The sequence below is a fragment of the Coregonus clupeaformis genome, chromosome 14 (assembly GCF_020615455.1).
Source record: "Coregonus clupeaformis isolate EN_2021a chromosome 14, ASM2061545v1, whole genome shotgun sequence".
Taxonomy (NCBI): Eukaryota; Metazoa; Chordata; class Actinopteri; order Salmoniformes; family Salmonidae; genus Coregonus; species Coregonus clupeaformis.
In genome coordinates this window covers 18,910,332-18,924,681 of record NC_059205.1, presented here as the reverse complement: position 1 = coordinate 18,924,681, position 14,350 = coordinate 18,910,332, and the positions used below count along the sequence as shown (strand labels likewise).

Sequence of the window (14,350 nt, the reverse complement as noted above, 5' to 3'; positions counted from 1 at the left end):
ACATGTTGAATAATAATTACTCTATACATGCACAATGTGATCATCTTCTGTATGTCAAATATGTAAGTTTAAAAGCACTGAGTGTGAGTATCCCTAACCTTGCCAAAAGAGCTATGAATGGATGAGTGGTTCACCAATCAGGGCATTGATTGGCTCGGCAACACTAACAAGGCGTGATGTGTAATGAATTTTTTGGGGGAGAACGATTCTTTGGAACCATCAAGTCCTGAAAACTGATACACATAAATGTTCCTGCAACATTCCCATGAAACGTGTCTAGAACATTAAATCAAATCAAATCAAATCACATTTTATTGGTCACATGCGCCGAATACAACAGGTGCAGACGTTACAGTGAAATGCTTACTTACAGCCCTTAACCAACAGTGCATTTATTTTAAACAAAAAAAGTAAGAATAAAACAACAACAAAAAAAGTGTTGAGAAAAAAGAGCAGAAGTAAAATAAAGTGACAGTAGGGAGGCTATATATACAGTAAAATAAAGTGACAGTAGGGAGGCTATATATACAGGGGGGTACCGTTGCAGAGTCAATGTAAGGGGGGCACCGGCTAGTTGAGGTAGTTGAGGTAATATGTACATGTGGGTAGAGTTAAAGTGACTATGCATAAATACTTAACAGAGTAGCAGCAGCGTAAAAGGATGGGGTGGGGAGGCAGTGCAAATAGTCCGGGTAGCCATGATTAGCTGTTCAGGAGTCTTATGGCTTGGGGGTAGAAGCTGTTGAGAAGTCTTTTGGACCTAGACTTGGCACTCCGGTACCGCTTGCCGTGCGGTAGCAGAGAGAACAGTCTATGACTAGGGTGGCTGGAGTCTTTGACAATTTTGAGGGCCTTCCTCTGGTATAGAGGTCCTGGATGGCAGGGAGCTTTGCCCCAGTGATGTACTGGGCCGTACGCACTACCCTCTGTAGTGCCTTGCGGTCAGAGGCCAAGCAGTTGCCATACCAGGCGGTGATGCAACCAGTCAGGATGCTCTCGATGGTGCAGCTGTATAATTTTTTGAGGATCTGAGGACCCATGCCAAATCTTTTTAGTCTCCTGAGGGGGAATAGGCTTTGTCGTGCCCATTAATATCTTATATTCTGAGAACATGGCAACCATGTTCTCTGTATGTTTGGTGTGACGTTGATGGAATATTCTCCTAACACAGAAAACTGTGGACATTAATATTCTTGCAATGTTCCCATGAAACGTGTCTAGAACATTCATATCTTATGTTCTGAGAACATGGCATCCATGTTCTGTGTATGTTTGGTGGGCCGTTCATGGAATATTCTCCTAACCCACAGAACACTGGACACATGAATGTTCTTGCAATGTTCCCATGAAATGTGTCTATAACATGAATATCTTATGTTCTGAGAACATGACAACTATGTTCTGTATATGTTTGGTGAGACATTGATGGAATATTCTCCTAACCCACAGAAAACTGGACAGAGAAATGTTCTTGCATTGTTCCCATGAAACGTGTCTAGGACATTAATATTTTATGTTCTGAGAACATGGCAACCATGTTCTGTGTTGGTTTGGTGGGACGTTCATGGAATATTCTCCTAACCCACAGAAACGGGATAGATTAATGTTCTTGCAATGTTCCCATGAAACGTGTCTAGAACATTAATATCTTATGGTCTGAGAGCATGGCAACCATGTTCTGGGTAAGTTTTATTTGACATTAAGGGAATATTTTCTTGGAAACATTCTTGGCACATCCTGGGTACATTCCTAATAAAACGTTAGTTAATGACCTATTGAGACTCATAAGGGAACATTCTCTAAAGTTGTGGGAACGTTTGTTGTTAGCTGGGTTGCTACATCAATTTTTGGACCCATTGATTCTTGAAGAATGCAATACAGTGCATTCGGAAAGTATTCAGACCCCTTGACTTTTTCCACATTTTGTTACGTTACAGCCTTATTCTAAAATTGATTAAATTGTTTTTTTCCCCTCATCAATCTACACACAATACCCCATAATGACAAAGCAAAAACAGGTTTGTAAAGTTTTTTGCAAATGTATAAAAAATAAAAAACTGAAATATTACATTTGCATAAGTATTCAGACCCTTTACTCAGTACTTTGTTGAAGCGCCTTTGGCAGCGATTACAGCCTCGAGTCTTCTTGGGTATGACGCTACAAGCTTGCCACACCTGTATTTGGGGAGTTTCTCCCATTCTTTACATTTACATTTACATTTTAGTCATTTAGCAGACGCTCTTATCCAGAGCGACTTACAGGAGCAATTAGGGTTAAGTGCCTTGCTCAAGGGCACATTAACGTCATTTAGCAGACGCTCTTAGCCAGAGCGACTCACAAATTGGTGCGTTCACCCTATAGCCAGTGGGATAACCACTTTACAATTCTTCTCTGCAGATCCTCTCAAGCTCTGTCAGGTTGGATGGGGAGCGTTGCTACACAGCTCTTTTCAGGTCTCTCCAGAGATGTTTGATCAGGTTCAAGTCCGGGCTCTGCCTGGGCCACTCAAGGACATTCAGACACTTGACCCGAAGCCACTCCTGCATTGTCTTGGCTGTGTGCTTAGGGTTGTTGTCCTGTTGGAAGGTGAACCTTCGCCCCAGTATGAGGTCCTGAGTGCTCTGGAGCAGGTTTTCATCAAGGATCTCTCTGTACTTTGCTCCGTTCATCTTTCCCTCGATCCTGACTAGTCTCCCAGTCCCTGCCGCTGAAAAACATCCCCACAGCATGATTCTGCCACCACCATGCTTCACCGTAGGAAAGGTGCCAGGTTTCCTCCAGACGTGACGCTTGGCATTCAGGCCAAAGAGTTCAATCTTGGTTTCATCAGACCAGAGAATCTTGTTTCTTATGGTCTGAGAGCTATTTGGCAAACTCTAAGCAAGCTGTCATGTTCCTTTTACTGAGGAGTGGCTTCCGTCTGGCCACTCTACCATAAAGGCCTGATTGGTGGAGTGCTGCAGAGATGGTTGTCCTTCTGGAAGGTTCTTCCATCTCCACAGAGGAACTCTGGAGCTCTGTCAGAGTGACCATCAGGATCTTGGTCACCTCCCTGACCAAGGCCCTTCTCCCCCGATTGCTCAGTTTGGCCAGGCATCCAGTTCTAGGAAGAGTCTTGGTGGTTCCAAACGTCTTCCATTTAAGAATGATGGAGGCCACTGTGTTCTTGGGGACCTTCGAGGTTGCAGACATTTTTTGGTACCCTTCCTCAGATCTGTGCCTCGACACAACTTTGTCTCGGAGCTCTACAGATAATTCCTTCGACCTCATGGCTTGGTTTTTACTCTGACATGCACTGTCAACTATGGGACCTTATATAGACAGGTGTGTGCTTTTCCAAATCATGTCCAATCAATTGAAATCACCACAGGTGGACTCCAATCAAGTTGTAGAAACATGTCAAGGATGATCAATGGAAACAGGATGCACCTGAGCTCAATTTCGTGTCTCATAGCAAAGGGTCTGAATACTTATGTAAATAAGTTATTTATTTATTTTATTTTTAATACATTTGAAAAAAATCTAAAAACCTGTTTTTGCTTTGTCATTATGGGGTATTGTGAATAGATTGATGATGATTCTTATTTATTTAATACATTTTAGAATAAGGCTGTAACGTAACAAAATGTGGAAAAAGTCAAAGGGTCTGAATACTTTCCGAATGCACTGTAACTTAGAAATGCCTCATGAGCTTAGTTCAACTGTCTTGCCTCATCAGAAACCAAAATATAAGAATGTTTAACCCCAAAGTTTGTAAACAAAGTTAATGAAACCATGGTTAAAATAATAATGTTGATATCATGGATGGTCAGTTCCTGCATCCATAGTTTTGTCAAAGACAGTGCAATATAAAGATAGGTAGAAACTGCTTCTCCAATAGAAATCCCAGATCACACCATGTCATGTCGACGTTGGTTAGCATCTGGTCTAACAGTCGTCTCGCGCCGATATAAAGTTGTTTTTGACAAAAATTAAAACGTGTCAGTTTGTCACTTTCACGAGGTTGGAGTAATAACATGTTCAACTACTTAAGACTTTGGCTCGAATCTAGGTTGTGTCTTTAGATTTTGAGAAAATTAACAACTACAGAATACTTTTTCACTTCTCTAATTGTCTTCTCAAACCCCAAACCCTGGCCTGGTCTGTTTGGTCTGTTTCGCAAGCGTTTCCAGTCTTATGATGTCGCGCCTCTAGTTTTAGAAACGCTGTGGGTCTGTCTATGAATTTGAGAGTGGTTGCATTTCTCCAGCCTCATCCCTCAGCCTTTTAGCGAAACAGTGGCGGGGAAAACGCTTTTTTATTTTTTCAACTGTTGATTGCCGCTTTCATAGAATCTGATGAACAACGTACGCCCCCAGCTATCTCTCCATCTCTTTCATTATTTTTATCTTTCTCTCTCCCTTTCTCTCATTCCCTCCCCCTGTCTCTATTTCTCTCCTGTCTCAGAACAGATGTATTGCTGTTCATTCCTGACATTTTCTCCTCTCCACTTCCCACCTGTTTCACCCACACTCTGGCACTCTCCGCTGTTTGTAGGCTCGCAGAATGAGCTGCTCATGAAAGGGAATCACATGTTTTTAATCACACTGTTGTAGGTTCCCCTATATTTTCCTTCATTCTCTCCATGTTTTACATTTTGTCTTTCAGCATGATTGTAGTTATTTAGGGAGAAATGCACCCAAACCCAATACATCCTGTTGCATTTCGATTCCTTGATTAGACTACACGTTTGTAAGGGTATAATTTTATCATCGAAGCTCTCTGTGTGAGATTTCCCTTTTTTTATATATGTAGGCCTGTTGCGTTGTACTGTGTTATCATCTTTCCAACGTTTTCTTGTTTTGGGTATAAATATAAGCTTTTGTATAGCTATCAAATTGCACTGCTTGCCAAGCATAATTGCCCCTTGCGGGACATCTAAAGTATAGGAAATTGAATTGAATGTTCTAGTTTCCTTACAATGGAGCTTCTGGTCTCTCTTGGTTAGTTAGACACATTGTATCCTTGCATTGCTGCCTATGACCCTCTGTGATTCAATAACCTCTCTCCTCCCATTGAAACTGTGCTTGTGTATCGCTCTTCACACCACCATGGCCCTGCAGTACCAATCTACCCTCAGGCACAAACAGAACTGACAAAGGTCCACTACGGATGACTTCTGCTCCATCACACGTTACTACTCAGATTAGAGCCTCTACTACCCACTGGGCACACGCACAACACACAATTTCAACATGGAAATGTGGGTAATATTTGGTAGAGACGTCAATGAGATTTCAACCTTTTTTCACCCACTCGAAAAGTCAGCCAGAAGTTTTTTGAATTCCTATCACTATGCTTTCAGCCATCTAAAAGCACAACCAAATTCCAATTGAAAAACAACACCTGATTTCTTGTTTAGATGTCATCTACAGTAAATGTGTTATCACTGCGCTATCAACCATTTTAAAGGACAACAAAGTTAAAATGGGAATACAATGTCAGACAACAATTTATTGTGTTATCAATGTGCTTAATCTAATAGCACAACCAATGTTTGTGAGAAAGATCCCACTGGGCACAAACTGGTTAAATCAACGTTGTTTCAATGTATACTGAACAAAAATATAAATGCAACATGTAAGGTGTTGGTTCTAGGTTTCATGAGCTGAAATAAAAGATTGCAGACATTTTCCATACGCACAAAAAGCTTATTTCTCTCTAATTTCGTGCACAAATTTCTTTACATCCCTGTTAGTGAGCATTTCTCCTTTGCCAAGATAATCCAGCTACCTGACAGGTGTGACATATCAAGAAGCTGATTAAACAGCATGATTATTACACAGGTGCACCTTGTGCTGGAGACAGTAAAAGGCCACTCTAAAATGTACAGTTTTGTCACACAACACAATGCCACAGATGTATCAAGTTTTGACATGCTGACTGCAGGAATGTCCACCAGAGCCGCCTCCGAGGTCGTTTAAGAGAATTTGGCAGTACGTCCAACCGGCCTCACAACCTCAGACCACGTGTAACCATGCCAGCCCAGGACCTCCACATCCGGCATGTTCACCTGCGGGATCGTCTGATGCCAGCCACCCGGACAGCTGATGAAACTGAGGAGTATTTCTGTCTGTAATAAAGCCCTTTTGTGGGGAAAATTCATTCTGATTGGCTGGGCCTGGCTCCCCAGTGGGTGGGCCTATGCCTTCCCTGGCCTACCCATGGCTGCGCTCCTGCCCAGTCATGTGAAATCCATAGATTAGGGCCTAATACATGTATTTAAATTGACTGATTTCCTTATATGAATTGTAACTCAGTAAAATTGTTCAAATTGACGAATGTTACGTTTATATTTTTGTTCAGTATCAAATTGTCAAATTATTGTGACGTGGAATCTACATGGAAAATACATAGGATTTGTTTTGTGGGTAAAATTTCAACCAAAGGATTATGTCATCATGGTAACCAATTTTCAACATAGACAAACCTTGTATGAAATATGTAAAATGTTTACCTTTGAAACAACGTCAGATCTTCAACGTAATATCCACTATAAGAAAAAAACTATAGGCCGGGTAAGACCTCCTACTGGAGAACTGATTATATACAGCTATACCTTCAGTCTCCCATCCAGAGTTTTAACCACACCCAACCCTGCTTAGCTTTAACAATTGTCACTGACTATAACCATTGCGCAATCATGAGAACGATTGCTGAGAAATCTCCACTTAATAGATTCCCTGTTGCTATTGAAGTCATTCCAAAAGGTAGGTTCAACAGAGCAAGTTAAATGTAACCATACTTTATCAATCAATCAATCATCAATGATGCTATTTAAGCGTACTGTACATAGCATTTGGGAAGACATCAACAGCTATTGTTTAAAATCAGTCCAGGATAAACTAAAAATAGATATTTAGGCCTAGAGTTTCAAGCTTTGGTTGATTTCCAATGGAATCTAGAAGTTAATTATAAATACACTGAGTTTACAAAACATTAAGGACACCTGCTCTTTCCATGACATAGACTGACCAGGTGAAAGCTATGATCCCTTATTGATGTCACAAAAAATTTTTTAGTCATTTAGCAGACGCTCTTACCTAGAGCGACTAACAGTTAGTGAATACATTCTTTTTTATTTTTCATAATGGCCCCCCGTGGGAATCGAACCCACAACCCTGGCGTTGCAAACACCATGCTCTACCAACAGAGCTACATCCCTGCCGGCCATTCCCTCCCCTACCCCGGACGACGCTGGGCCAAAATATCTCCACCCCAAAAAAATTCTCCACATCTCCATCTCAACCAAAAAATAAATGCTAAAGAAATTAAATTATAGGACTAAGCCAGTGGCTCAGATCTAACTATCCAAGCAGTAGATACATCTCCATTAAATGTTCATATTTGGTTGCATTGTCAACCAAACACAATTCAATATTACTTTTGTAAGACAGTAAATAGCCTAATGGTAAGGCTATCTTACAAACTAATATAACAGTATTTATTCAACTTAAAAATGAGGAACACATCCACAATTTGAGGTTACTGTAACAATAAATGTCTTCTTATGTAATCGTAGAAAGTGTGCATGTTCAGGGTCACAGGTCTGTGGAAATCTTCACAATTGCTATAATAATCTACACAGAATCTCAAACGGCAATGAACACTTGCACCATGTACTTGAATGTAATCTCAATTGCAATCCAGGTCATTTGGTTGTGCTATTAGATGAAGCACAGTGATAACACATTAAGTTGTTGTACAGTACCAGTCAAAAGTTTGGACACACCTACTCTTCAAGGGTTTTCTTTATTTTTACTATTTTCTATATTGTAGAATAATAGTGAAGACATCAAAACTATGAAATAACACATATGGAATCACGTAGCAACCAAAAAAGTGTTAAACCAATCAAAATATATTTTCTAATGTCTAATGTCCATTGCTCATGTTTCTTGGCCCAAGTAGGTCTCTTCTTCTTATTGGTGGCCTTTAGTAGTGGTTTCTTTGCAGCAATTCGACCATGGAGGCCTGATTCACGCAGTCTCCTCTGAACAGTTGATGTAGAAATGTGTTTGTGACTTGAACTCTGTGAAGCATTTATTTGAGCTGCAATTTCTGAGGCTGGTAACTCTAATGAATGTATCCTCTGCAGCAGAGGTAACTCTGGATCTTCCATTTCTGTGGCGGTCCTCATGAGAGCCAGTTTCATCATAGCGCTTGATGGTTTTTGCGACTGCACTTCAATAAACGTTCAGACTTTGTCTTTTACCAAATAGGGCTATCTTCTGTATACCCCCCTACCTTGTCACAACACAACTGATTGGCTCAAACGCATTAAGAAGTAATATATTTCCACAAATTACTTTTTAAGAAGGCACACCTGTTAATTGAAATGCATTCCAGGTGACTGCCTCATGAAGCTGGTTTAGAGAATGCCAAGAGTGTGCAAAGCTGTCATCAAGGCAAAGGGTGGCTATTTGAAGAATCTCAAATATAAAGTGTATTTTGATTAGTTTAACACTTTTTTGGTGTGTTATGTGTTATTTCATAGTTTTGAAGTCTTCACTATTATTCTACAGTAGGTGTGTCCAAGCTTTTAACTGGTAGTGTATAAATAAACAAAATATGTGACATTGTATTCCCATTTGAACTTTGTTTTGCTTTTAGATGGTTGAAAGCATAGTGATAATACATTGGGATTTCAACAAACTTTAGGCTTTTTGAGTGTTCTTTTTGAGAGGGTGAAAATAGGTTGGAATCTCATTGATCAACGTATCTACCAAATATTACCCAATTCTCTGCGTTGAAATTACTGGGATATTAGACGACAAAAGTCAATAATTGCCCTTTAAAGAGATTGAACAGGATTTCACGCACTTGCAAATTGGTAACACATTGTATGAATTGGAATTCTTAACATATACACATTGCAGGAATAATTGTAGTATTTTATTTATTTTGCAGGACGTAACATATCATACGAAATGGATGATGTTGTACACAATTGTGTGCACAATCTTCAGGGACCGGTTTTGGCTCGTGAGCGCTACTTTCAAAACTACTGGCTGAAATTATACAAAGCCTTTAGAATGCAGCTTTTAGTAACGAGAAGTGATCTTTCTGATGTTGTAGAAGAAGGAGCTGAGGCGCCCTCATGTATCAGACCTGCTCCTTAACATTGGAGTATCTTCATCATATCAGTTTTCCTCTGTGAGAAGGTACATTCCACTCAAAACACAACCTGGCTTCGATTTATAGGTAAATGGACAAATCATATAAGGTTATATTTTCAGTGGAATGTCCCTTTAAAACTGAATTTCTCTTATTTTTCTAAACTCTCCCAACTCCCTTCGTGCAGAAAGGGGCAGATGCCAACCTACACCTACACACACAACATCCCATCTGTCCAAAAAAGCCATGTTGCCCTCCTGTAGCTAGCAGATGTTGTTTTTGTCTCTGCAGAGATCGTGAGGGCGATGACCCATGTGATCAACCAGGGCATGTCCATGTACTGGGGGACATCACGATGGTCTGCCATGGAGATTATGGTGAGTAGGAACACACTTCCTCACAACCTCACAGTACATAAACTTCATACTCTAATATGTTGTAGACCTACACAATTCTGTCCACATAATTCACTAGCATGCTTGGGATATGAATGCTTCTGAAGTCTGACCTTAGGGAGTAAACAAACACTACAGGGGGTTGAAAAGGGGAATGAAGTCTGAAAAGTTCAGGGGCTGTCTTGTAATATCAATGCTTTTGAAGATATGGAAGTTTGGTCTGACAAGAGAAGCAAGGTGAATGGAGTCAGCAAAGTTCAGATCCCACTTTCCTCACCTTGATTCTCTCCCCCTCCTCCTCCTCTCTTTCTCATCCCTCATTATTTTAGGAGGCGTACTCGGTGGCCAGGCAGTTTAACCTGATCCCGCCGGTGTGTGAGCAGGCCGAGTATCATTTCTTCCAGAGGGACAAGGTGGAGACACAGCTGCCTGAGCTCTACCACAAAATAGGCAAGTTGCATCTATATTGGACTGTGTATGCTGTGGTCTTAAAGGGATACTTCACCACTTTTTACATACCAGTATGTCAAAAGTGGTCTAAAGTTGAGCTGAGTCAATATTCCATGCCGCAAAAGGTAAACTGTAGATACCAATACTTTTGTCCTTCAGTACCATATGACCTGACTCCCATGTGCCATTGCAGGTGTGGGTGTGGTATCCTGGTCACCTCTAGCCTGTGGAATCATCACTGGGAAGTATGAGAATGGTATCCCAGAATGCTCCAGGGCTTCCATGAAGGTACTGCTCGTATATTCTTGTCCCAACAACATCTGAGGGGATTTATGAATGTCTGCTTGGTCCTCAGGGGTTTTCTAAGACCCTTCTTTCTTCTCTCTCCTCCAGCCGTATGCCTGGTTGAAGGAGAAGATAGTGAGTGAGGACGGGAGGAAACAGCAGGCCAAGCTGAAGGAGCTGACTACAATATCTGAGAAGCTGGGCTGCACTCTGCCACAACTAGCCATCGGTACAGACAGATAACCATGCTGGATGTGGAGGATTACCCTTTTTTGAGTCTTGGAGGGACGTCCTGATGAACCTCTCTCTCTCTTGCTCGCTCTCTCTCTCTCTAGCCTGGTGCCTGAGGAATGAAGGAGTGAGCTCAGTGCTTCTGGGAACGTCCAACCCCATCCAGCTTGCAGAAAACCTGAGGGCCATGGAGGCAAGGAGCATCTCTGATATACTATACTGTCTACATTTAGGGGAGCAGGACTCCTTTGAAGAATACATTTTAGGCTGTAATATATAATAATAACATATGCCATTTAGCACACACTTTTATCCAAAGCGACATACAGTCATGCGTGCATAAATTTTTTACATATGGGTAATCCCAGGAATCAAACCCACTATCCTGGCATTGCAAGCACCATGCTCTACCAACTGAGCTAGACCAGCTGTCTTACTGACAACCAGACCGGAACTTGAACCATGGATGTAGTAAATACATTTTAAAATAAAAATACATTATTTTTCTGGTATCCCTTTCTCAGCACTCAAAAACTGTTCCCCCTCTCTAGTCTACACTGTTTGTTGACTATTTTGATGTATTTACTAACTACTGCTATCAACTTTACAACTAACTGAATCAATGGTGTTGTTTTCTCCTCTTCATGTATTGTAGGTCATTCCAAAGATGACAGCAGGCATTGTCACAGAGATTGACCATGTCTTGGGAAACCGACCGCACAGTAAGAAGGACTTTCATCAAGCACATTAGGATAGAACCATTTTACAGAACTGTGATTGATAGGCCTAATCTGGACATGCTCTCGTCAGTGGCACCTCCAGTGTGTGCCCAACCCTGCTCTTGTGTATGTGTGTGTGTTCTGCACAGCTCCTCCTCCTGCCTTGTCCGTATGAAGATCAAACAGTGCTCAATATCGTTAAGTGAGAGCTGTACTTGACAAAGCATGCATGCCACAGCTCCGCTACAGTGCAGTACAGTTTAAACATACCTAACCAACCATCCTTTATCAAGATATGCTATAGATTTGAAGTCAAACTACAATAATCTGATGTGCAAATTATTTATGGTACTCCCAGAGCCATGTATATAGAGAGTTGGGCCATTGAGGTTTCTGCATTATAATGCATTTACATTGCTTAGTAAAAGTCTACACACCTTTGGAATGTTTTTGCACAATCTACTCCACATTTTCAAAGAAAAAATTATATTAATTTATGGAAATGTGTCAAAAATAAAAAACAAAGATATCTTGATTGCAAAGGTCTTCACACATCTTGCGGTGGCACATCTAAATATGTTCAGGAGCAAATATTTTCATAAAAAATCACACCATTTCTTGAATGTGGTCCATCTGTTTGTAAAAGTAGTCTTTCTCTTGATTTGAGAGCAACTTCCTCTGTCTCTGTAATGTCAGAGGATAGTGTATAGTGAATTTCAAACAATGATTCATCCTCAGAGCCACCAATGAGCTTTAAAAGCATGTCTGCAATACATTTTTAGACAGGCATGGAACAGTGAAGGTTAAATATAATTCCAAGCCACTGAATATCCCTCTGAGTATGGTCAAGTATGGTAATTAATCTCTGGATGGTGTATCATATCACCCAGACACTGCAAAGATCTGGCCATCCTTCCTAAATGAGCTGTGGGAGAGAATGGAAACTGCTCAGGGCTATCACTATGAGGCTAAAGACGATTTTAAAACAGCCAGTGTTCATTGGCTGAGCTGAGAGAAAACTGTGCATGGATCAACAACATCACATTGACTCCATATTACTGGCAAGTATGACAAAGTAAAAAGAAGGAAGAAGCCTGTGCTAAAAAATCCATTCTAAATCTTCCATCCAGTTTGCAACAAGGCCATTAAGTAATACTGCAAGACAACTTGGCAAAGAAATTAACTTTTTGGCCTAAATAAAACAAATGTGCCTAACACTGGGATATAATTTTATTTTTCAGTAGGACAATTATACGAATTTTAAGGCCAAAGACACTCACTCCAGAATGGCTTTCGAAGAGGTGTTCAGTGTTCCTTAGTGGTCCAGTCTCAGTCCTGACTTAGCCTAAATCTGCTAGATTTATTGCTATACATCAATAATTCCCAACCAAATTGACTGAGCTTGAGCAATTTTGACAAAAACAATGTATATATGTTGCCCTAAAACATGTACAAAGTAGGTGGAATCTTATTCAAAATGAGTGACAGCTGTAACTGCCACCAAGTATTAACTCTGGAGTGTGAAGAGCTATACAATCAAGATATCTTTGTTTCTTATTTTGGACTAATTTTAGACATTGTCTATACATGTTCATTCACTTTGAAAATGTGGAGTAGATTGTGTAGATCAGCAGAAAAAATATCAAATGTAATCCTGTTTCAGATTTAAATTCAAGGCAGCAAAATGTGAAAACTGTACAAGGGCTGTGTAGTGCAAAAAGTGCAGCCAGAATAACAGCAAAGTAGCTGCATTTGCGTTTGTTTAAGCTGTTTTCTAGTGACATTTATTTGGATACATCCATAACAATGAGCTAATGAGGTGTGATTTTGCCTGGCATAGAAAATGTGCTCACTCGTCAGGAGACTGTTGTTCAGAGGAGCTAGCCAACAACACAGCTAACACAATCACTTCAAACGGAAGCTGGAAAGATTGCAAACTAGCTGCACTTGGTTTCGTTTTACCTTTTTTCAATTGACATTTCTTTGTATATGTCCATAAAAAATGATGCCAGCTGATTCATGATTTCGACTGGCTGAGAAACGCTGCCTGCTTGTCTGTCTCGCCCCGACTTATTCATTACTATGGGACAGCAGGAGATCGAATTTGAACTTTGAAACAATGTTGCAAATGTTGGAGAGACAAGGTTTATACAAATCTCCGTAGTTGAAAACTAAATGTTAGTCTAAAAGAAATGTGAGATAATGTCTAGATGCTTTTTATAGTGGAGATCAAGTTTATAAAGTGCCTGGCTGGGTTGATGAGACAGTGGATTGCGCAGTCAGATGGAACAGAGTAAATAGGTATTTTAACACCATTTAACTCATAGTCTAGAATTAGAACAATATTCAAAATTCTAAAAGTTGGCCTATCTCTCTATATACATGGCTCTGGGTACACCCAGCTGTCCGGCATTTTGTAGAAGCCAAAGTGAACCCTCTCTCTATCAATCCTGCTGACCTCTGTAGACCACAGTGGGATTTTTATTTGGAAAAACTCTTGGACAGAGGACTGTGTTCCTGTTCTCAAAATGATTGACAGTAGCATGGACTAATTATCTCTACTGTCCATGATGGTCAGTCATGGCTGAGCCCTTCCTACCCTATGACCTGAGTGCTTACCTAGCCCTGCATTGTTGTTGAGATAATGAACTCTTTGGTAGATGACATCTTGAGTTTTTTTTTTGCATCATGATGCTAAAATACCAACAGAGGTGTGTGTGTTGGGTTTCTAATTCAAAACAACATTTGTAATGACTGTTAACTCATGTAATTTTTTTTCAATGATGGACAGCAGAACACACTATTGGAATACTATTTTCATAGTATCTTCCCATTTCTCTTGTACAATCGATCGTCTCTTCTGCTGACAGATATTGAACGCATGTACGTAGTTCTACCATTGTGCAAACATAATTACTGGATGCTATCTACTGCCCACAAAGCACGTACAGAAGCATTTACATTTTTTCCAAGCTGTGCCCTTTCATTGCAGCAGAGCTATGTCTGAATACAATGTCTGTTCAAATGTAAAATTGTATAATGAGATTTTGTTAGTGGTTGAGTTTTCAGTCAAGACTGTATTTGTTATTGTTGTTGTTAATTTGTACATATAT

The 14,350-nt window shown here is 40.3% G+C and overlaps 1 protein-coding gene across 1 annotated transcript in view; it reads left to right on the top strand.

Annotated features, from left to right (window-relative positions):
- The window catches only part of LOC121581383 (voltage-gated potassium channel subunit beta-1-like), a 124,247-nt gene extending 111,228 nt beyond the window's left edge, over positions 1–13,019 (top strand). Inside the window, exons 9-14 of the mRNA XM_045224889.1 lie at positions 9,449–9,534; positions 9,882–10,002; positions 10,196–10,290; positions 10,396–10,516; positions 10,623–10,711; positions 11,174–13,019. Of these exons, the coding sequence (XP_045080824.1) occupies positions 9,449–9,534; positions 9,882–10,002; positions 10,196–10,290; positions 10,396–10,516; positions 10,623–10,711; positions 11,174–11,269 (608 nt within the window). The 3' untranslated portion in view covers positions 11,270–13,019. The remainder of the gene's footprint in view (positions 1–9,448; positions 9,535–9,881; positions 10,003–10,195; positions 10,291–10,395; positions 10,517–10,622; positions 10,712–11,173) is intronic.
- The last annotated feature ends 1,331 nt before the right edge of the window (positions 13,020–14,350 follow it).